The sequence below is a fragment of the Ursus arctos genome, unplaced genomic scaffold (assembly GCF_023065955.2).
Source record: "Ursus arctos isolate Adak ecotype North America unplaced genomic scaffold, UrsArc2.0 scaffold_2, whole genome shotgun sequence".
Classification (NCBI taxonomy): Eukaryota; Metazoa; Chordata; class Mammalia; order Carnivora; family Ursidae; genus Ursus; species Ursus arctos.
In genome coordinates this window covers 18,604,940-18,628,787 of record NW_026622874.1, presented here as the reverse complement: position 1 = coordinate 18,628,787, position 23,848 = coordinate 18,604,940, and the positions used below count along the sequence as shown (strand labels likewise).

At 36.8% G+C, this 23,848-nt stretch overlaps 1 protein-coding gene across 7 annotated transcripts in view; it reads right to left on the bottom strand.

Annotated features, from left to right (window-relative positions):
* RASAL2 (RAS protein activator like 2) overlaps window positions 1-23,848 on the bottom strand; it is a 341,891-nt gene that overhangs the window by 125,162 nt on the left and 192,881 nt on the right. The window contains exon 1 of one of the 7 annotated variants that reach the window (XM_026509286.4): window positions 12,680-21,662. The exons of 5 other annotated variants lie outside the window; for them this stretch is intronic. In XM_026509286.4, coding sequence (XP_026365071.1) covers window positions 12,680-12,692 — 13 coding nt within the window. In that variant the 5' untranslated portion in view covers window positions 12,693-21,662. Of the gene's footprint in view, window positions 1-12,679; window positions 21,663-23,848 lie in introns of those variants that run through there. One more of the 7 variants, XM_048224855.2, reaches the window with a different exon arrangement.

The window sequence follows — 23,848 nt, the reverse complement described above, 5'->3', positions numbered from 1 at the left end:
CTGGGCTCTCTATTCTGTTCCAATGATCTACATGTCTACTTTTGTGCCAGTATCATACTGTTTTGATTGCTACAGCTTTGTAGTATAATTTGAAATCTGGGAGTGTGATACCTTTGGCTTTGTTCTTTCTCCAGATTGCTTTGGTATTTAAGGACTGTTTGCTTTTGTTCTGCGAAAAATACTATTGGTATTCTGATAGGGATTGCACTGAATCTATAGATTGGTTTGGGTGATAAGGACATTTTTATAATATTAATTATTTCAATCTGTGAGTGTGGAATACCCTTCCATTTGTTTCTGTCATCTCAATTTCCTTCATCAATGTCTGATAGTTTTCAGAGTACAGGTCTTGCACCTCCTTGGTTAAATTTATTCCTGGGTCTTTTATTCTTTATAATGCAATTGTAAATGGAACTGTTTTCTTAATTTCTCTTTCTACTAATCTATTAGTGTATAGAAATGCAACAGATTTCTGTATATTAATTTTGTATCCTGCAGCTTTACTGAATTCCTTTATTACTTTTTTTTTTAAAGATTTTATTTCTCTATTTGACAGAGAGAGAGACAGCCAGTGAGAGAGGGAACACAAATAGGGGGAGTGGGAGAGGAAGAAGCAGGCTCCCAGTGGAGGAGCCTGATGCAGGGCTCGATCCCAGAACGCTGGGATCACGCCCTGAGCCGAAGGCAAACGCTTAACGACTGAGCCACCCAGGCGCCCCCATTTATTACTGCTAATAGGTTTTTTTGGTGGAGTCTTAGGGTTTTCTATAGCATCATGTCATCTGCAAATAGTGGCTGTTTTACTTCTTTCTTACCAGTTTGGCTGTCTTTTATTTCTGTTTCTTGTCTGTTTGCTGTGGGTAGGACTTCCAGTATATTCAACAGAAAGAGGAAATAGTGGACATCCTTGTCTTGTTCCTGATCTCAGAGTAAAAGCTTTCGGCTTTTCACCATTAAGTATAATGTCAGCTGTGGGTTTGTCATATATGGTCTTTATTATGTTGAAGTATGTTCCGTCTAAACTCACTTTGTTGACAGTTTTTATCATGAATGGATGTTGAATTTTGTCAAATGTGTTTTCTCTATTGAGATGATCCTATGATTTTTATCTTTCATTTTGTTAATGTAGTATATTATGTTGATTGACTTGTGGATACTGAATGATCCTTGAATCCCTGCAATGAACCCCACTTGATCCTGGTGAATGATACTTTTAATGTATTGTTGAATTCGGTTTGCTAATATTTTGTTGAAGATTTTTGCATCTGTGCTCATCAGGGATAGTGGCCTGTAATTTTTTTGTAGCGTCTTTGTTTGGTTTTGGTATCAGGGTAATGCTAGCCTTGTGAATGAATTTGGGAGCTTTTCTTCCTCTTCTCTTTTTTCTAATAGTTTGAGAAGGATAAATATTAATTCTTCTTTAAATGTGTTGTAGAATTCACCTGTGAAGCCATCTGATCCTGGACTTTTGTTTGTTGGAAACTTTTTGATTACTCATTCAATTTTGTTTTTAGTTTATGTGGTGTCAGTTGTAATTTGTCCTCTTTCTTCTGTGATTTTATTTATTTGAGTCTGTTCTTTTTTTCTTCATTATTCTGGCTGAAGGTCTCTCAATTTTGTTCTTCTTTTCAAAGAACCAGCTCTTAATTTCATTGTCTTTTCTTATTTTTTCAGTCTCTATTTCATTTATTTCTGAACCAGATTATTTTCTTCCTTCTACTAACTTGAACTTTGTTCTTTTTCTAGGTCAAGTATAAGGTTTGATTGTTTGAGATCTTTCTATTACCTTGAGGTAGGCTATAAACGTCCCTCTAAGAACTCCTTTTCCAAATTCCAAAGTTTTTGAACTGTTGTTTCCATTTTCATTTGTCTCCAGGTATGTATGTATGTATTTAATTTGATTTCCTCTTTGACTTCCTTGTTGACCCACCGGTTGTTTAGCCTCCATGTGTTTGTGGTTTTTTCCATTTTTTTTTCTTCTCATTGATTTCTAGTTTCAAACTACTGTGGTCAGAGAAGAGGACTGACAGTATTTCAATCTTCTTTAAGTTTATTGAGATCTGTTTTGTGGCCTAACATGGGATCCATCCTGGGGAAATGTCCTATGCGCACTTGAGAAGCATGTGTACTCTATTATTTTTGGATGGAATGATTTGTATATATCTGTTAAGTCCATCTGGTCTAATGTGTTGTTCAAAGCCACTGTTTCCTTATTGATTTTCTGTCCGGATGATCTATCCATTGATGTAAGTGGGGTGAAGTCTCCTACTATTACTGTACTACTCTCAATTTCCCCTTTATATCTGTTTATATTTGCTTTACGTATTTATGTGCTCTAGTGTTGAGTGAATAGATATTCACAATTGTTACATCCACTTTCTGGATTGATCCCTTTACCATTATGTAATACCTTTCTTTGTCATTTATTATAGTCTTCTTTTAAAGTCTATTTTGTCTGATACAAATATTGCTACTCTAGCTTTTTTTCTCCTTCTATTTGCATGAAACATTGTTTTCCATACCTTCATTTTCAGTCTGTGCCATTAGGTTTGAGGTTAGTGTCTTGTAGGCAGCATATAGATATGTCTTTTTTTTTAAAAATCCATTCAGCTACCCTATGTCTTTTGATCGGAGCATTTAGTCCATTTATATTTATGGACCATTTAGTCCATTTATATTTAAAGTAATTATTGATAGGTATGTACTCATTGCCACGTTGTTCACTGTTTTCTGGTTGTTTTTGTAGTTCTTCTTTGTTCCTTTCTTCTTCTCTTGCCCTCTTCCCTTGTGATTTGATGACTTTCTTAGTATTATGCTTGGATTCCACTCTCATTATTTTTGTATATCTGTTACAGGTTTGGGATTTGTGGTTATCATGAGGTTCATATGTAACATCCTGTGTATATATACAGCAGTCTAAGTTGATGGTTGCTTAAGTTTGAACACATTCTAAAAGCACATTTTTACTCCTCCCCTCCACATTTTATGCATGCTATATTATACATTTTCTATTTTGTGTATCCCTTAATTAATTTTAGTAGATATAACTGATTTTAGTACTTCTGTCTTTTAACATTTTAACCTTCATATTAGCTTCATAAATCTGATCTACTTACTGCCTTTACTATAGATTTGCTTTTACCAGTGATATCTTTTCCTTTGATGATTTTCTTATTTCTAGTTATGGACCTTTCTTTTTTGCTTAAGGCGTCCTTTTCACATTTTTTGTAAGGCCAGTTTAGTAGTGATGAACTCCTTTAACTTTTGTTTGTCTGGGAAACTCCTTCTCTCTCCTTTCATCCTGAATGATAACCTTCCTGGGTAGCATATTTCTGACTGGTAGCCACTTCCTTCTGGCCTACAAAGTTTCTGTTGAAAAATCAGGTGATAGCCTTATGGGCTTGGATATAACCATTTGCTTTCCTCTTGCTTTAAAGATTTTCTTGTACTTAACTATTTGCTTTTATCTTGCTGCTTTTAAGATTTTCTCTTTAATTTTCAACATTTTCATCATTATTTATATTGGCGTGAACCTCCTTGGGTTCATCTTGTTTGGGGCTCTCTGTGCTTCTTGGACCTGGATGTTTCTTTCCTTCCCCAGATTAGGGAAATTGTCAGCTATTATTTTTTCAAATAAGTTTTCTGCCCCATTTTCTCTCTCTTTTCTCCTTCTGGGAGGGAACCCTATAAGGCAAATGTTTGTATGTTTGATTCTGTCTCCCAGAGGTCCTTTAACCTATCCTCACTTTTTAAAGTTCTTTTTTGTTGTTGTTGTTCAGCTTGGGTGATCTCTACTACCCGGACTTCCACAGTGCTCATCTGTTCTTCTGCATCCTCTGATCTGTGGCAGATTCCCTCAAGCTTATTTTTCATTTCAGTTATTTTATTCTTCAGCTCTGATTAGTTATTTTTTAAATATTTTTTTCTCTTCTTGATGAAATTCTGAGTTCATCCATTCTTCCCTCAATTTAAATAAGACTCTTTATGGCCATTACTTTGAACCCCTTATGAGACAGACTGCTTACCTCAGTTTTCTTTAGTTATTTTTCTGAAGTTTTGTCTTTTTCTTTCCTTGGGAACATATTCCTCTGTCTCTATATTTGAGCTGATTCTCTGTGTTTGTTTCTATGTATTAGGTGGACCAGCTATGTCTCTTGGTCTTAAAACTAGTGGCCTTATATAGAAGGCATCCTGCCCCCGGGTCATCAGAACCAGGAATTCCGGGGGTGTCCCCTGTGTGGGCTGCGTGAGCCATCCTGTTGTGACTGAGCCAGGACAGCTGTGGGTGTGCTGGTGTGCAGGGCTGGACGCTCAGCCAGCTGCACATGTTGCAGGTGTGCTAGTGGGTGAGGTTGGCCCCTATCCCCACTGAGTAGGAATAGTGCTGGAGGGACACCACTTCTGGCTGAGGCTGCCCACTGGGTGTGGTAGAGGTAATCACTTGGGGGGGGGACATTGGCCCTGACGGAGGCTATCTGCTAGGTGTGGCAGGGTTGGAGTCACTTCAGAGGGGCATCTGCCAGGGCAGGCATGTTGGGTAGGGCAGGTCCACAGGGGAATACAAGCGCAGGGTGAATGGTGCTAGCAAAGTAGATGAAGAGTGTCAGAACTGACTCCTGCCAGCATCCAGCCAGTTAGGCAAAAAGGGGTCAAGAAAAATGGTGCCCACCTGCACTTCTATTCCTGCAGAAATTCCTATAGATCCCTTACCTCCAGCGCATGCCCTAAAATTAGTCAGTAAATCTTCATGTATAACCCAGGTGCTTTTCCAATTGCCACCTCTGTGATGGGTCTTGAACCAGGTGATATAATGTGCTGGCCCCTTAAGAGTGGAGTCTCAGTTTCCTATAGCCCTCTGGCTCTTCTGGAGTTAAACTGCACTAATTTTCAAAGGCAAACTCTGTGGGAGCTCATCTTTTTGGTGCAGATTCTCAGGGTTGGGGGTGCCCAATATGGGGCTTGATCCCCTCGCTTCTCAGGGAGGACTTTCTATGCCTGTGATATCCCCTCAACTTGTGGGTCACTGTGCCAGGGATTTGCTTCCTGACTGTGTTTCTGCCCCTCCTACCATTCCCAACTTGGCTTTTCTTTATTTTATAACCGGGGAAGAGCTGTTCTGCTAGTTTTCAGGTCATTTTCAGAGTGAGTTACATTACACGTAGCTGTATCCTTGGTGTGTCCATGGGAGGAAGTGAGCTCAAGATCCTCCTACTTCACTACCTTCCCCCTTCCTTACTATAAAACATTTTTTAAATTGAGGTATGACATATGAAAATTAGTGTTTTATATGGTACACTCAGAGCTTGCCAAAAAACCCTATGATTTACATAGTGCAATTTTATTTTGAAGATGTACATGCAAGTCTGGTCTCTCAGATGCCTTCCTCATCTAATCCTTTATATGACCCCAAATGTAAAGTCCTTTACTGTACACATAGACTAGACAACTTTCAATATGGAAATAAACATGGCATTGGTCCTCATCCCCTACATAAACAAAAAGGACTTTCAAAGAATACCAACATCCTAGAAGTGTGCTTAGTTTTTTGGTTTTCTTTTTTGGATTTTTAAAAATCAAGATGGAGAAACTATAGAAATATCTTTTCTCAAATGCTTTGCTGAAGTATAAGATACACTTAGAAAAGTGTATAAATAATGAGTATACAGGTTAATAAATTTTCTCAAATGTAACTCATCCCAATAACCAGCATCGGGATTAAACAAAATCAGACAAAACAGAACAGGACATTGCCAGCAACCAAATGCCTCGTTTATATACCCTTTCCAGTCATTACCTCATACAGATAATCACCATCCTGACTTCTATCACCTCCGATGAGTTTGAACTATGTACAGATGGAACCACACAGTGTATGTATTCATTTGAGACTAACTTTTCATGCTCAACATACATTTGTGAGATTTATTCTGTTGCATGAATCAGTAGTTTGTTCTTTGCCAATGCTGTAGAGAATTCCATTGTGTATCAAACCATTCTATCCATTCTACTGCTGATGAACATTTGGGTAGTTTCTGATTTTTAGCTGTTTCAAATGGTGCTATTATGAACATTTTTCTCCAGGTTTTTTGGTAAGCCTATTTATGCATTCTATTGGCACATAAATAAATCTGGAATTGCTGAGTCATGGAGCATTGTTCAGCTTTACTAGATACTGTCAAATAGTGCTCCAAAGTAGTTATATAAATTTATAGTTCCATCGGCAGTATAAAAATTCCCTTTGTTCTAGATCCATGTCAACATTTGGTGCTTTCTATTTTTCTCATTTTAGACATTCTGATGGGTATGGAATTCCATTTTGGTTTAAATTTGCATTTCCCTGATAACTAATAAAACGAGTACCTTTCTGTACACTGAATGGCCATCTGGTTTGCTTTTTTTGTAAAATGGGCATTCAGGTCTTACCTTTTTCTCATTGATGTGTAGGAGTTTGTTACATAGAATGACTGGATAATAAAATTTTAAAATTTCTCTTTTCAAACAAAACAAATAAGCAAATGAAAAGTGGAATCAGACTTATAAATACAGGGAACAAACTGATGGTTACTAGAGCAGAGGGGAGAAGGGAGTATGGGAAAAATGGGTGCAGGGAGTGGGAGATGCAGGCTTCCAGTTATGGAAGGAATACATCACAGAAATAAAAGGCACAGCATAGGGAATATAGGCAATGATACTGTAATAGGTTGTATGGTGACAGACGGTAGTTACACTTGTGGTGAGCACAGTAGAACACATAGAGAAGTTGAATCACTATGTTCTACACCTGCAACTAATATAATGTGGTATGTCAAGTATACTCAAATACAAAAATTAAATAAAATTTTCTCTTTTCAGATTGTCAGAGGAAAATGTAACATAAGCAACATCTGGATTAAACCTGAAGAGCCTTAAAACAGTTTCTATTCTCCTGTAACACGGGTTTGACAGGGGAAAAGAGAAATAAAAAGTCTATCTTTAAATATTTAATTCAAGAACTATGCAAAATGAAAATGGGTTTATAATTTCTGACACTGGGAGAAAGCTAGTGGGAAACTGCCATAAATTACTGTACTTTGTAGCAATAAAATAGTCATACCCTCAAAGCTATTTCTCGGTAATTAAAATTTCAATGTCAAATACATTTTGCAGTTTGCTCATAGGAACATACGTTTCTAAAAAAACAAAAAAAAAACCAAAAAAACAACAAGTGGTAAATAATTGGTTGGATTTTTCCTTTTAAAGGACCAGACAAAAGCCTGGGTTCTGATTTTAAATACCCTTCCATTTAAAAACAAAACAGGGTCTCCTCGGCGGCTCAGTCAGTTAAGTGTCCAACTGTTGATTTCAGCTCAGGTCGTGATCTTAGGGTCGTGAGATTGAGCCCCACGTCGGGCTCTGCACTGGGTGTGGAGCCTGCTTAGGATTCAATCTCTCCTTCTCCCCTGCCCCTCCCACTGCTTGTACTCTCTCTCTCTCTCTAAAATAAATAAAACAAAATCTTTAAAAAATAAAAACAAACAAAACAAAACACCCACCCCCCAAAAAACAACGATGAAATAAAGTGATGTCATCACGGGTTGATCTAAAGAGTTCTACTGAGGCACAGGGGACAAACAAATCTAGTTCCACTAAGCTGCTGCCTTTCTCATTACAATAAATTCCCTCTGCATAGTACATTCTGGTTTTGTATAAGCTAGAAAATGCTTCTAAGGGAGACCGGTTTTCACTCCTATAATGACAGCAGTAACTCCTAGGATATTTTTCTTTACACCAAATTTTTGGTTTTGTTAATAAAAATTGTTGATACCAGGTCCAACTGAAAAAAAAATAAACTATTTTTTTGAAAATTTACCTTTAAAGCTTGACCATCAAATATAAATACTGAGTGCTATGTTTGTAAGGGAACGAAATGACTAAAAATAAAATTACTAAAAATGCATTTCAAAATTTTAGCAATTGTAGCTATGCAAATATTTACGATCAAAATGATAGTACTGGTAAAATAGAGTGACATTTATTGTTTCAAGAAACTACTGTGCTGTTTCACTGAACTTCATTCAACTGGAGGCAAAATGCTTCAAGGAAAATCTCATGGTGTATGTAAACAATTCTATAGAAGACAAAATAAAGACTTTAATTCATTAAAAATCTTCTTAAATTTCAGTTGTGTAATGGAGACTCACAAAAATCAGACTGAATACTATGTGATGCTATTCCTCTAACCACATGCAGAAAACAATTAATCTATTACCTTTTCTTTGAATGATTATTCCTCATACTTTGAGAAACTGCTAATAAGAAATACTGTATAATCATACTGGCTAACTCTTAGAAACGAGCTCTTTACAACAAGCTCCGTACACAAAAGATGATTATCATTCCCTGCTAAGAGACTTATCATATCTTGTCCTGTTCTTTGAACAAACCCATTTCTTCCTATATATTCACACTGGCTAGTTTTTTTTTTTTTTTTTTCCTGGCTCTTCTTGCACTCACTTTGACACATCATTCCTTTTCTTAAAAAAAAAAAAAGGAAATAAATTATTTTATATTCTATGTGTTTCTGGAAAAAAGAGTTATTGAAGTAGAGACCCAAACATCTTACTTTCTCCCATCTGACTCAAAAGACAAGAAATCAAATCAGCTGCACACCGCCCATTTGAAGTGTAATTTCACAAAAAAGTTACAAACCAGAATATTAAAGAGTAGAAGAATATCCAGTTTTTCTAGTCTTCATATTAACTAAAGGTATTATCTATGAATAGTTAACTACGTAACAGTGCTGTTAAAATTTTTCAAAGGCACTCCACAGTCTTTGGAATTAGATGTAAGACACCAGAGTTAGCAACTCGCCCAACAGGTTGGCTGTCCTATGTGACACCTGATCCTGAATGACACTTGCTTGATCCTGGCAGCTTAAGTTGCTTACTTTAGAAAGCCTGACATAAGAAACAGTAAGCAGAATCAGGTAGCTTTTTCTTCTTCAAAGAATAGGACTGCAATAACTTAAAATAACTTTTCAAGTCACTGCTTTAGCAATTCATTTACTCCTAAAATACTGTATACCTGAGAATGACAGAAATATGGAGTCTCTATAGAGTCAAATTATTGATAAGAACTCCTCACTGGCTCCCCCTCCAGTGTTTAACTTCATAGTACTCCGAATTCAACTGAACTGGTGAAGTCTGAGTAGGGGCATGGAGGACACTAGAGAAGATAAAGACCATCTGAATTTTAATGACTAATTCAGTAAATCTCTCCTGCTTGTCAAGTATGTACAAAGAAAGTATTATCTCTGGCAATGCTTAAGGCTTCCAAACACAAACTGAGATCATACCCATAATTAAATGTGGAATCTGGTAGACTGAATCCAAATCAGCACTAAAAAAAAAAAAAGAAGAAGAAGAAGAAGAAGAAAAAAGACAACTGTAAGAGGAGTCATATTGCTGAGTCATGACTCATTTTTTTTGAATCATCATTCACTAGTAAACAACAGAACATAATCATTTTTTCCCTCTCTGTACTAAGAACTAGATATTTTAAGGAAGTCTGTGCAACTCAAGTATAAGAATCTGGTGACATTTATTTCACAATAATCACCTGCTCCTTTACTAAAACCGATGTACAGGGAATTAAAAACAAGAACTGCCACGAACAACCACTAGAGAGCATGAAAGAACAGAAGAGAACAGAAAGAACAAAGCCAGACTGTAACACTTTTTCTCACTAGAGGCCAGTGAAGGTCAAGAATGAAGCAGAAGGGGAAATACATCCATCTTGTATACATAAAAGGATTCCCAGAGTTTTGAGTGAATAATCAGGTAACTTTTACAAGTAAAGAATTAATTTGACAACTCAGAGTGTTTTAGATGTCCAGCCTCGAGCCCTTGCTCTTGATCTGTCTTTTGTTTTCACTTTTGTTTGAAAAGATTTCATTATTATGGTTTTAACTGGGATACAAAACACAAAATTATATCTAGGAGGTAGAAAGAAACCACAGCAAGAAAGGAGAAATAGCAACTTCTTTGAAAGAGACAGAACTTTTAATCAACTATAGCCAAACTTTTATTAGACAAATGTCATTGCTATATTGCAGAGCTCTTTTACCTTCTTTGAAAATTAAGTATAAAAACTATTTCTATGGAGAGAGAAATGTATATATATTTCATGAAAAAACACTTTAAAGAAATTAATATCAAGGAAAAACCGTGAAAAGAGAAAAGGGATCTGCCTCCAGAAAACACCAGTCAAAAGAGAATTATTTCATATCCAAAAGAGAGTTTCTTTTCTTACACCACTCATTTCACTCCACCCCTTCTATTCCCATTTAAATATTGTCTTTAGTCACAAAATTACTTATTATTGCTTTTCTCGAACACAGAAATTATAAACCTCCATAATCTTATCCTGTATTCAAGAGAGGAAAAGGAATATGTGTTTCCTTCTAATATTTTCCCTTTCTAAGGCATGGTAGTGAGTTTTATAAAGGTTAGTTTGGTTAATAAAATAGCTTCTTTCAAGTTAGGTTAATAAACATCAACACTCGAGTAATGACCTCTGACTGATTCTGACGTGGAGAAATACACTCAGGTCAAATGTCCACCCTAATATCTATCCATCTATCTGACTATCTATCATCTATCTATCTACCAATCACACACACACACAAGATAACATAACACAGACACACATATCATGGCAGTCCCTTCACATGCTCCATGAAGGATAAAAGAGAAAAATCTAAGCCATGTGTAATACAATATGAACACTGCTAATTGGATAGAGTATTATGTCCTCATTCTCACAGTCATCAAGTCCTCTTATAAACAGTGTGCTTAAATAATGGATTCTGCACTAAGACAAACAGTCTCTTGTTTCCTACTGGGTGGAGAATGCACTTTGTAATTTGGTTTCCGATAGCCAAGAGCAGTAATGAAACTATTCCTTACAACTTACTGCTCATCCCACACAGACTTGTAAATCAGCACACAGGCCCTGTCGAAAACTGGAATGAGCAGGTCAAGCTTTAACACAAAAGGGCCACATCCCTTCACTGTGCTTATAGCCACACTGAGCTAACTTGTTCCCAGGAGCTGTAAAGAGCCATGACAGATCCTTTTGACAGCGGCTATCTCTACTATTTAGCTCACTAGAATAGTGTGGCCTCTTGCAACCCCACAATGGTCTGCACGAAAATGGAAAGGGCAGCAATCTTTTTAAGAGACTAAATGAAAATGTATGAAGACAGATGTCCACTGTCTGTGGTGGCTCTCGAGCTCCTCCACTTAAGTTATCCTCTAACACATAATTCATGAGAGCGAGTAACAGAGGACCCTTACAAATGGAGAGAAACAGAGCTGGACCTTAAGTAAGGAAGCAAGTGGTGCAAACGGTTGGATAATTTAAAAACGTTCTCTCACATTAAAACAAAACAAAACAAAACAAACATAGAGAAGGCACGGAATATGGAACGACTTTTTGCTTCCCATAAATAGATATAAATCACAAAATTAGAGAAAAGCTTACTAAAAGTATACAGAAAATTGCTAAGTCCTAAACTCTTCAAGAGAAATTAAAGTCAATTTGAAAGACTTTTAATTTCATATACAAATACTCAGAATATGCCCCAGCTATGTAATTGTTTATATAAAAACAGACTGCAAACTATAGCCATTTTCCTTAATTGAAAGCCATTTTTTTCTTCTGATATTTTGTTATATATTTTTGGTTTTGATTAACAGCGTGGTATTAATACTGATTTGATGACATACAGCCCCCAGTATCTCTTTCCCATAAGACTTTAATCTAAGTTTATAATGCATTTGATCTATTTATGCCATAACTTATGCTACTTGAGGCCAATAGATACAGTATAGAGAAAATATAAACCCTAAAAATAACTGGTGCCATGAGAACAACAGTAAACTGAAAATCAGGAGATGTAGATTTTCATTTCAATTCTAATTGTGTGATCTTGAGCAAGCACCATATCCCCTAGTCCTCAATGTTCTCATTGAAAATGGAGAGACTGGCCTGTAGATGATCTCTAAAATCTCGTTCAGATTTAATTTTCAATGAGCTAACTGGTTAAGTCTCTAACTTGTCATCTATTGGCAAAGGTTATTAAAAGTCTACCTTGGGCAGAAAGAACAAGCCAAGTTCTCATCTGAATGCCCTACTGTTGTGTACAGATCCAACCTGTTGAACTTTCTGAATGACACAGATTTATTTATGTGCTTCTGAGACTCAAGCAAGGCTATTAAGTTCTTATTGATGGTCAATATATTTTGTCTCCCTCAAACAGAAATGAGCTGCATCCATTCCCAGTCATCTTAATATTTCATAACGAATTTTGGGGAAGATCCAGAATAAGAACCACTTCAAATTATTAAAGGAACAAGTAAACGCTGCATTGTTAATATTTTGCTACGATCGCAGCCCTTTTAATTTATCTGAGTTTCTCAAATGGCTCTTCTTGGACTAGATTTTGTACTAGAATGCCGACAGCTTCCACACAATATTCCTGTGAACTGACAGGAATGAAAACCAATCTATTTCTTTAAAGCCAATAATCACAAAGGTTAGCAGTCATTGTATTTGTGTAATAAAAATAAACCTCTGCATTCCCTTTAAATATATACAAACTTAATTTCAGACTCGGACAGACTCGAGGAACTCTTACCTGGGGTCTGCATTCTGCGAAGTTTCTGGGTGTTGCTAACATGATCCTTCCGGCATGCCAGTCAGAAACTCCAAACACTGTATACCGTCCTCGCCCGAGCTCGCTCTGGCTGGCGCTCGTGCTCTCTCTTTTTTGCTCTCGCTCTGTGCCTCAGACAGTTTGGAATGCAGAAAAGCCAGAGCCAATGCCAGTCAAACTCAAGCCTTTTTTTCTTTTCCCCAGTTCTTTTGCTACAGAGCCCTAAACAATAGCCACTCTTCCTTAATCACTGCACCTCTCTTGCACAGCACCGGGTGCAGGCAATCTACTTTCGGAGAAGCAATGGGGGATTTACCAAGCTAGAAAATTCATTTCTTTCTGTCCCAAGAGTCAGTACGGTGGATGTGTGCATCTCTGCATTTTAAGAAGGGACTTTTTTTTTTTTTAAAGCAATCTATTTCAAAAATCTGTCATATTTTAGGGAAACAAAAAATAATACAAATTTCAGAGATTCTTATTTTGAATGTAATTATGCTGAATTAAAACATAAACTTCTCAAAGTACAAAAACCAAGTAAATATCTTCCAATGAATATGGTCTATATAGAAGTGTATATCTGCTAATACACATATTAATATATTAATTTCACTCCATAGATCACCTTATTACAACAGAATATTTCAAATTTGGAAAAGAAAAATTGTATATCCCCAAATTATTCAGCAATTAAGCTAGAACTTCATTTTAAAAATAAAGATTCATTTTATAAACTGAGTGGCTCGTAACTCATTAAGTCAACTAGATATGATGAAATTATAGATAGTATCACTGCTCTTAGTCATAATTTCAACATGTTTTAAAATCAGACATATTTCTAGGGGTCCCCCCCCCACATTCCAAAAAAGGAAGACAGGTCAATGATGTAATCTTCATTACTGGTATGATGACCTAACACATTATGCAGCTGCTCAGTTGCTGAGGTTAGCATGTCATGTTGATCAATTAAAAAATTCAGTTTGAACCACTGAGCAGATCCCACCTGCCACTCCAGACAGAGGAACAGGACAGACATGAGAAGAACACAATATCAATCTGGTGTCTACCATTTAACAAACAGCACATGGAAAGACATATATTCCATCTAGCTATATTTATGTATATAATTTATATGTAATATATCTCTCACACTATCTAGATATACTATACACATAGATATGCACATATACATAGGTGTGTGTGTGTGTGTGTGAATATATGTATATGCCTTTATTCCTCCTTTTTTTCTCCCCAAGTCTCAAAGATTTAAATTTAAAGTCCCCTTTAACACCATCTGATTTGGTTTTGGTTATTTAGTCTCATCTTCCTTGAAAAATCATTAATGTTTTAACATTGCATTTTCCTCTGCCTTTACTTTTGGTTTCCTATTTGTACTTCAAATGAACTACTCCTTTAAACCATAGTGCTACTCAGGTAAGAATCACAGAGAAAGAAAGGCATAAACAAAAGTTGTACAGAAAGGAACAAACTATGGGTCTGACTAGCAGGACTTCCAGACCACAGATCCCATCTGGCCCTATATGAGACAAGACACCAACAACCACTGCGCTCTTCTCCCCAAAGGTCATACAGCTTTATCAGTATTAAATGTCATTTATAATCAACCTTAGAATTGTGCAAAGCACACTGAAATTATTTTTCCTTGTTATTCCTATGAGTAATTCTAAGAAATAGATCATGATTTCCATAATTCAACCCAAGAGTTAGAACTAAGGACAGTGAGTCTGAAGTTACAAGGCACAGAGCTTTCAGGTCAAGAACAGCAAGTCAGCCCTTGGAAACAGCTTTCTGCAAGGGCTCCCTGCTGTAGGAGACGGTGGCTCCCTAATTCTTCCCACACAGGTGACTGTCCGTTTGCTGACTATACTGTTAAGTGCTGTAGTCCTCAAACTGCGCTACTGAACAACGCTGTTCTGATGAGAAAACAGAGCAGCAGCAATCTTCTCCCAAATGACAGAAAAAGTTCACGTATATACAATTTTCTCAAGTGTGAGTTTTTCTTCTTAAATGTACTTTAAAATGTTAGAATCTGTTACTGTCAATTAACCTTAAAGAAGCCTAGAATGGTTCCAAATTCAGATCAAAAATGACATTTTCAGATAAATGAAGGTTAATTATAACAACGGTTTATTGTGTTCTGCAAAAAGTACTTTAACTACCTGGAGTTCCCATACCTGATTAAATCTGAGAACCACTGTTGATGACAGGAAACAATTTTTCTTAAACTCAAATATGATGTTACTCCATTATTAAACAGGCTTATATACCATACTTTATTTTTATACTAAATCTTATTTTGCAATCTTTTATGCATGACTAATTTTAATTCCCTGTGTTGCTGCTTCTGTCTGGAAGTCCCTTCCTCACCTGGTCCGCTCTTATTTCTCCTTCAAAAGCCAGATTTAAAATTTCTTTCCTACCAAAGTTGATCACATTCTCTTTTGCACTTGTTTTTACACCCTGTACTATTTTTTCTCTTCACAGCCCTCACCATTACCTAACATTATATTACATACTGATGTTTAATGTCCTTTTCCCCATTAGAATGTGAGGTAGATTGTGGCAGGCAGTGGGGAAACAAAGGGGGGGGAAGCAGAGGCTTTGTCTTATTTTCAGCTTATCCACAGAGTTTAGAATGATGTCTGGCATCAGCAGGTACTTAATGAATGACAGACGGATGGATAGATGGATGAAAGAATATATTTTCATTAAGTATCTAGAGTTAGGAGTACTTTGGAATATCTTGAGGACAGGGAGCACAGCACATGTATTTTCTGATGCCAGAGTCTAGCTCTGTGTATGTCACGTGTGAAATAAGAACGTAAAGGAATACATCTCAGGCTTGTATGGTTTCAAAGAACTAACTGAAGGTGAAAGAATTATACACCAAGGGAAGGTAGTCATTTCATCATTTACCCCATTAGGACCTACTTGGACCAGGTGGAATCCTGATCCGTGAAAGCTGCTCGTTGGGAATCATTTTCCCCTATATGGACCCACAGCCGTGTGTTGTGCTACCATGGAAGGGAAACGCAGCTTCTACGGTAGAGACTGAAGAGAATGATAAAATCTTAATCTCCTACAACACTAGGGAGTTCTCCAAAAGGCTAGAGAAGCATGAGTCAATGTTTTACCCTTTAGCCATCCGCTCAAGTTCGAAAGTGGCTGAAATTCATGTCCCTGAAGGAGCTTTGAGCTGATATATTGGATCTCACAACTAGAACACTCAACTCAGTATCCAGCATGTTCATTTTGGATATGTCAGGCCATTTAAGCCATTTTATTTCTGTAAAGAATCACTATGTTGTAATTATTTGTTTTCACATTTCTTCTCCGTATAGAGAGCTGGGTAGGGTTGTCTTGACTAATTCATTTTATGTAGCCACGATCCAACATCATATTTAATAGTGTATGAGGCTGAACTACATGAAATGCCATTTTTTGTTAGCCAGTTACGGTCAAATATCAGTAATGATCAAATGAATATTTAAAAAGATTCAAAGACCGAATGAAGGGTTGAACTAGGTAATTTTCAAGATCTCTTCCAATTCTGGAATTCCACGATATTATAATTCAAACATAAATGAGAGAATCGTTCATTTTCAATGGTTGGTCACCTTGATAAACTATGGTCCTTCTATTACACACTAACATAGCACTCTGTTCTTGTCCTTTCTGGAACTTATCACAACTACAATTTAGTTATTCATATGCTGATGTCTACTGCTCCTCATCTTGGTGCCTACAAACTCCATGGTAGGGACTAGACCTCCCCTGTTCATTGATGGATCAGTGCCAAGTATAGCATCTGCCACAGAGAAAGTGCTTCATAAGTATTTGTTGAATAAACAAATAAATGGACTCTTGAAGGCTGTATCTATGTGAGTTTCCAAATTCAATATCAACAAATATGGTTTTTTTCTTTTTTCTTTAAAGATTGCATTTATTCATTCATGAGAGACAGGGTGGGGGGCAGAGGCAGAGGGAGAAGGCGGCTCCCTGCTGGGCAGAGAGCTCAAAGTGGGACTCAATTCCAGGACCCTGGGATCATGACCTGAGCCAAAGGCTTCAAAAGTTTAACGAACTGAGCCACCCAGGTGCCCACTACTGCTTTTTTTTTTACTAAAAGGCTGGGATAATATTTTTCTAGTTATGAATCAACTAAGTAGTACACTTTTTGAATTCTAATGAATAAAGATAGCATATTTTCCCCCTACCCGTTACAAAAGTAATTATGAAATTTTGACTTTGGTACAGTGATAGAAGTCAAAGTGAGAACCATTTAGACACCCTAACTGCATGATTTTCTGCAAATGCCTGAATTTCTGAAAATCAAAGAACACAAAAAATAAGCTAACTGCATATAATTAAAAATGACATGCACGTCAGTTTTATTTCTAACCAAATTAACAAATAAACAAAACCCCCTGTTAATACCTATCTTCTCCTCTTCCAAGCACACACAAATCTCAGCAGCCGGTAGGCTGGGGTATACACCAGCCTGTCCGTGTGCTTCCAGGTGATCAGAAACACAGCTGCTTCTAACCATAAACACCATTTCTATTAAGGTCTCCCCATAAACCAGATTGACATTCTGATACTGTGGTCGTCCCACAGCATTCTTTTTAGAGTTCATATCAGAAAAGGAAATCATTGTCTATAAGTGGAATAACAAACACTAAAGTCACCCACTTTTTCAGAAATGCTTCTGAAATTCTCATTTTTACTTAGGTTTATGTGTATATGATGGGACCACAACAAGCACACATATACATACACTTCCCTTCTGATAAGAAAGCACTATAAAGACCTGAAGCTCTGTTAGTTGTAGGGTCTGGCAAAGTACTTAGAAGTGTTATGACAGCCACTCAATACTTCCCAAACTTGTGGCTAAGCAGCAGAGCTCTACTTTGCTCTCCCAGCTACGAGAATTGAGTACACTGCATTTCCTCACCTGGAACGGCAACTGGCAGAGCAGCATTACAGGGAGTGGGCAAAATCAAAGATCAGTCAACTTCCTAATACTCAGGTATTCATATGAATAGGACCACATTTCAAAGAAAAATAAAGCTATACACATAAGAGGAAAAATGCAAGCACATCTTTTTCTAGTTCTATTTCATCAGTGAGTAAGAATATGCTACAGGTACAAAAGCAACACTTCTATTTCTATGGAAAAATATCATTAAGAAACAACAAAAAGCAACAAAGGCATTCAGGGATAGAGTTGGGTATTAACAGATACTGTCTCTGAACGTGAGAGCCAAGGACAAGCCTGTGATATTGTCTCTTCTCATTTAAAAAGAGAGCTTAAATTGTACTTTAATAAAGCCTTCAAAAATTCATTTTCTTCAGTGGCTTCAAAACCTATACACAATTATCTGCGAGGCTTGATAACTTCCTGTGAAGCTAATGCGCTGTCACGACTGAAACACTACTGGTACAACTTTCCCATATACCGCACGTACCGTCTTCATAAAATAAGTCATTAGGCATTTGTTTTTGTCTTAGTTTTAAAGAAAATTCACAACTGTGGGCTACTGTTTCCATAAAATCCACTTGGAAAAAGCAGAGATGTTACAGTACAGTCATCTTAGCATCCCCCTAACACAACAACAAACACACATACTACATAATTCAAAATACTACTGCATACCTCAGGTTCATTCAATTTCACTCAATTTCCAGTATTCCCCTACAACTAACTAAAGCAAGGTAAAATCTAGTAGAACTCCAAGAGATAAATCATGAAGCATCAAAAAAAAAAAAAAAAAAAAAAAAAGGAAAAAATTAAAAAATTCCAACAGCAGTTTTCCTAGGAAAAAGAGTTTAAAGAAGACAGTAAATGCTATTGCTTTGTCCATGTTACATATGAGGAACCTCAGACAGGTTTGAGTAACGTGCCCAAGGTCACAAAGTGGTCGAGCCAGAACCCACACTTCAGTTGGCTCTGGAGGGCTTTCCCTTAAACACCATCGTACACTAAACTAAACTACTGCTCCAAATTAATCTTAAGTGGTATTTTTGGGTTTTTACTTTTCCTCTTCACAGCCTTCTGTATTTTTCCAAATTTTCTATAATATTATTAATCTTATTAAAGAGCTTATATATTGCTCTAGATTTGGTTTATCACTGTGGCTCTTTTCTTCATTGTGTATGAATCCAGATATCATGAAACATACGTCTATTAGAACAATATACTGAATTTCATTCCACTTCTGTTTCATTTCAGCAATTGGACACAGCTCTCTTCCCCGCAATCTGAGAAGAGCTCCTGAATTGAGAATAATTTCGAGTGATAACGTGTGCATGTTTTCCGAACATCGGATCCTAGGTTACAGGGGATAGAAGAGAACAGAAGCCAGAAGAGAACACTGAGGAAAGGGGAAGGGAGACACCTGGCCCCAGACACTGTATTCTCAGGAAAAATCCAATCAATCTTGAAATCCAATTCAAGAGAATAAGGGGTCCCTTTTCTCAGTTCTATGGCTATTTTACCCTTATACAAAAAAAAAAGTTCTATACTGTAAAAAATGAATTAGATGTTCTCCCAGAAAAGGCATAATCAAATAGTATAAACGGTGCCAGAATTATAGCACGAGGCATGTAATCAATTCACGATCAATTCCAAAACAGTGATTCTACAAAAATCCACAATGCAGTTCAGCAACACAAATACTGCATGTAAGGATTTACCATTTGCTTTGAAACAAGCCAAATTTTTCTGTCTATCACAAGGACTAACATATTTTCTCTTGGCAATAAAATATGATATCTAAATTTATTACTGTTGAAGCTAAAGACAAAAAATTTCACTACCAATGAAAAACTTGAAAATCCTCTGAGAGTTTTGTTTCAGTGACATAGCAATGAATTCCAATAAAAACAAAGAACTTAGTCTTCAGCATTCAAGAATTAGGAGTATATGGCCGTACCACTCTTTAACCTACTTTCAATAGTGGTTACTATTAACAGATAAATCTGCCCCAGGACATAGTAAATATAGAGAGCAAACGGCTTTGGTTTTTGAACTAATTTAAAATGAAATAATGTATTTAACCTGCTGGTCTTAAAATGTCATATTGACAGGCTATAATAATAAGTGAAAAATAGCTATATTTTAGGGAAGCCTAATATTTGAGGGATATTTTATGGGTGACAAAAATTGACAGATTAAAAAAGAGATTAATGAATTTGCTAAGGAAACGGTCACTGGTGACTAAGGGCAGAACCACACTCTCACTATTACATCTCTCAGGAGGCCATCCAGCGAAATAAGAACAGGGATATCTACGCACGGGAATTGGACACATCCCTTTACCCCTAAGGTCAGGAAATAAATAAAATGGTTTCCATGTCATTGGCAAGAGAAACTGGGCTATGATATTGATTTTAAAAATATGGTACTATCCTTACAGAAGTTCTAGGGCTTGAATTTATAAAATCTGATTATTATAGACCACCCTTTATCCTGTAACATCAGCTGTTACATAATTAAAATTATCCCCTACAAACCTTCAAAATTTCTTACAACTTTTATGATGCACATTTTAAAATCTACATCATACCCATACACGTAAACATGAAATTCAAGAGAATATGATGAACAGGAGAATGCTGAAAATATACTGTGATTTCTTGTTCAATGTTTAACTGTACTTGATATTTATTGAGTACCGTTAGTGCCAAACATGCTTGTTTGTTTGGTTTTTGTAAAGAAGTTCTCTAAATGATGCATGAAGTTTAATAGAATTCATTCATCACTGGCTGCTCCCCCAGCTAGCACGTGACTGCTACCCTGAGACATCCCTTCACCAATAGTCTGGGGATTCTCTTTGTCTTCTCATCCTTCTCGATTTACCCCTTCTATTACTTGGCAGATACTCAGGCCTGGAATACAATTTCAGGTTGGAAATCATGTGCACTTGGAACTTTGTGGGATTCATACCCTTTTAAGAGAGACCCCAGAGAGCACCTGTGCTATCTTCCTGCCGTGTGAGGATACAAGAAGTCAGCGATCTGCAACCCACAAGAGGGCCCTCAGCAGACACCAGGCCTTGGACCTGCCAGCCTCGAGGCCTGTGAGGAGTAAATGCTTGCTGTTTAAGCCAGCCAGTCTATGGCACTCTGCTACACAGCCTGAACTAAGACCAGTCCTATACCGGAATGTATTATGTAGGCATAAATACAACAGAGCAGTGAAATTTATTGCTAAGCCTTGGAAAAGCTTATGAAAATAAAAGTGTAATTCTAATGTTTAACCAAAGTAACACATTTAGTTGTAAAAGCTCATCTTTCACCTATAACCCTATGCTATCACTGATGTCAAACCTTATTAGAGGAGGCCAAATTTTCTCCTCATTCTCATTGTGCCTGCAGTTGCTTTTTTGGGAGGCTTATCTAGAACTTTCTAGCTTGTGGTGGCTACTCCAAGGCTATTTTTATCTAATTGTTATGTGCACTGCCAATGATATTCTGATATTTTAAATGTATTTTTCTGTCTCCATTTGCTTTCAGTCACCGTCAATGAATTACTTCACTGGCTCTCTCCCCAGTTCATCTGGCTCCTAATACACACATCTGAATACTTCTCTACAATTCCTACTTTTGAAAATTAATTAAAAAGATTCATATGTTTTTGATTCTTTGATGGCATTACTCTGATTAAAGTGAGAGGGAAAAAATCAAAAGGCCTTTAAGTGAAAAAACGAACTGAGATAAAATAATAATCTTTCTTTATTACCAGCTCTCATTCTCTCTTTCTAATTTAGTCTTTTACTTCCTTCCTGTCTTATGAGTTCATGTTCTTTTTACTCTTTTCTACCTTGAATTTCTCCTGTTATTCTCTACTCTGTAGAGTTAGAAAGAACATGCCGAACACAGACAAAACACAAATTATTTTATAAGCAGATAGAATAAACGAAATGGATGGAAATTTCCTGTTGTGCTACGTTAAATATCAATTAAAATGGGGGAAAAGTTAGCGTTTAAATTTCTGAAGAGGAAAGAAAATGGGCTGTAGATTTCAGAGAAAAGTAAGTAATCAAAACAATTCAGTAAACACAACACCTTAATGAGAAACCTGGGAGCTTCTCTTGTTAAGTATTGTTACTATAGAAATCAGATGACAGGTGGGTGTCAAGAAGATCTTAACAAAACATTCTTCATCCCTGGAGGCAGCTCCAGTCTGTTTTGGACACAAACCCAACGAGATTTTCCAACAATCTGATTCATAAATCCTTCTGTTTGAAACATAAACTAAAACGGCTATGGTAAACAGCTTAGTCAATCCTGGACTACCAAAAATGGGGTGGGGGGGGGAGGGAACAGTGAGGAGAGAGCACGAGTGAGAGACCAACTGAAGCAAGCAAAGTTTAGTTAATTTTGCGCAAAGCATCTGAATCATATATTTTCCTTTTGGAAAAGGTTCCATGGCAGCCAAGAGCCTAGATTAAATCTCAAAAATAAATCTCAAATGCGTTATAAACAACTCCATCCCCATCTTTCTAACTCTATTATGTAACAGAATGGTGACTTATGATTATACTTTAGAAGAAAGGAATTTGCCCAATTGTGCAAGGAAAGTAGAAAAAAATAAACAAGGAAAGTAATGAGGGACAGAGGCAGGATGTTTCCTGACATGTCACACCTCAAATTTCTTTATTGGGTTGACTTAAGCCCATTCAACCAAACTGAGAAACATACCACCTACTCTATGATCTCACTGATCCCATGACTTTATAAGAATCAGAGAGAATCTGAAGTTTGTTTGCTTTCAAATCATAATAAGAATCTCATCTGATAAGGAAGCTGAGGCTCCGAGTTCCTGATGAGAAGAGATGGAATCTGAATCCAGGTTAGGGCAACTTCAAAACTTGTGCCATGTCCACTGCCCCACAAGTGCCTCTGATAAAGGCAGTCCTTCCAGAAAGAACAGTCGTACTCACAAACGTGAATTTTCTTTCTTAAAGCAATAAACCCTCTGTGAATTAGCTGCTAAATCTGCTCGTGTGATTTTGATATGCTAATTAATCGCGTAATAACCAAACTCCAACAATAGCATGCATCTTTATGCATGCTATCAAGCTTAAATGCAGCAAAAGAATAATAAGGTCATTTTCTTTCATTAAAGGAATTTATTTTCTATTACCGTTCTGTATAGAAACAAGAAAATATCAAATACAAGCTATTTACTACTAGTAAAACCTTAAAAATAAGCACAGGTACCTTGCTCACTACTACAACCACGATGTCGACAAGCAGCGCAGTGTAAGAGTTCACATCTGACGTTGGCAAACAGGCACACCCGACACCGTGACCTGCTAGCTTGGACCACGGCGGTTACCAGCTTCGCGCTTATCAGAACCAAGTTGTGGCTGTAACTGTTTAGAGTTCCTGTGTCTGCACAATGATATTTAGTTTAAGTCTCTAATTGCATTTGTAAAATATTTCTTTGCAGTGGATGTGGTTTTCCCTACAGAAAAAAACCAAAAAACAAAACTTCCCACATTTAAGATGATTTTTCACTTTGAAGTGCTTCACCTGAAAAAGTCAAGCCAGGGTTTCACTAATGTGTTTCACTGGGTCACTCACACCACACACACCCACTAAGCCCACAACAAAGCACAAAACAACCTGCTGGGGGCTGTGGCCATACCCACGTGAAGCAGCCGCAGTCCTGTCAGCTAAGAGGTTATAACCTAGTAAAGAAGATACCTACTAACAACTTGTTGCAAACATTAAGGACACACATTCAGTATCAGAGGGACAAAAAGAGCGGTTTCTCAGAGTAAATAAATGCAGAAATGCTGGTGAATTCTGATTAGTGGAATGAAGAAAAAGACTGCCAAACCCCAGGAAACATGGGATTATCATACATAATACCCCCAATACTGAGGAAATACTAAAAAGTAACTTTCCCAATATTTAGGGAGGAAAAAAAGAAATAAAATCTTAACATGAGGCTAACAACAGAACATTAGAAAGTGGTCCAGATTCATAAAATGGTGGTTTGAAATACAATAGCTGTCAAATAACCCTAAGTCATATTTTATTTAGTTTTTGTATAGGTAACTGGCAAATCTGTGATCTGAAGTGGGGAAGCTGGGACCATGTTAAGAACTGGATTATTTT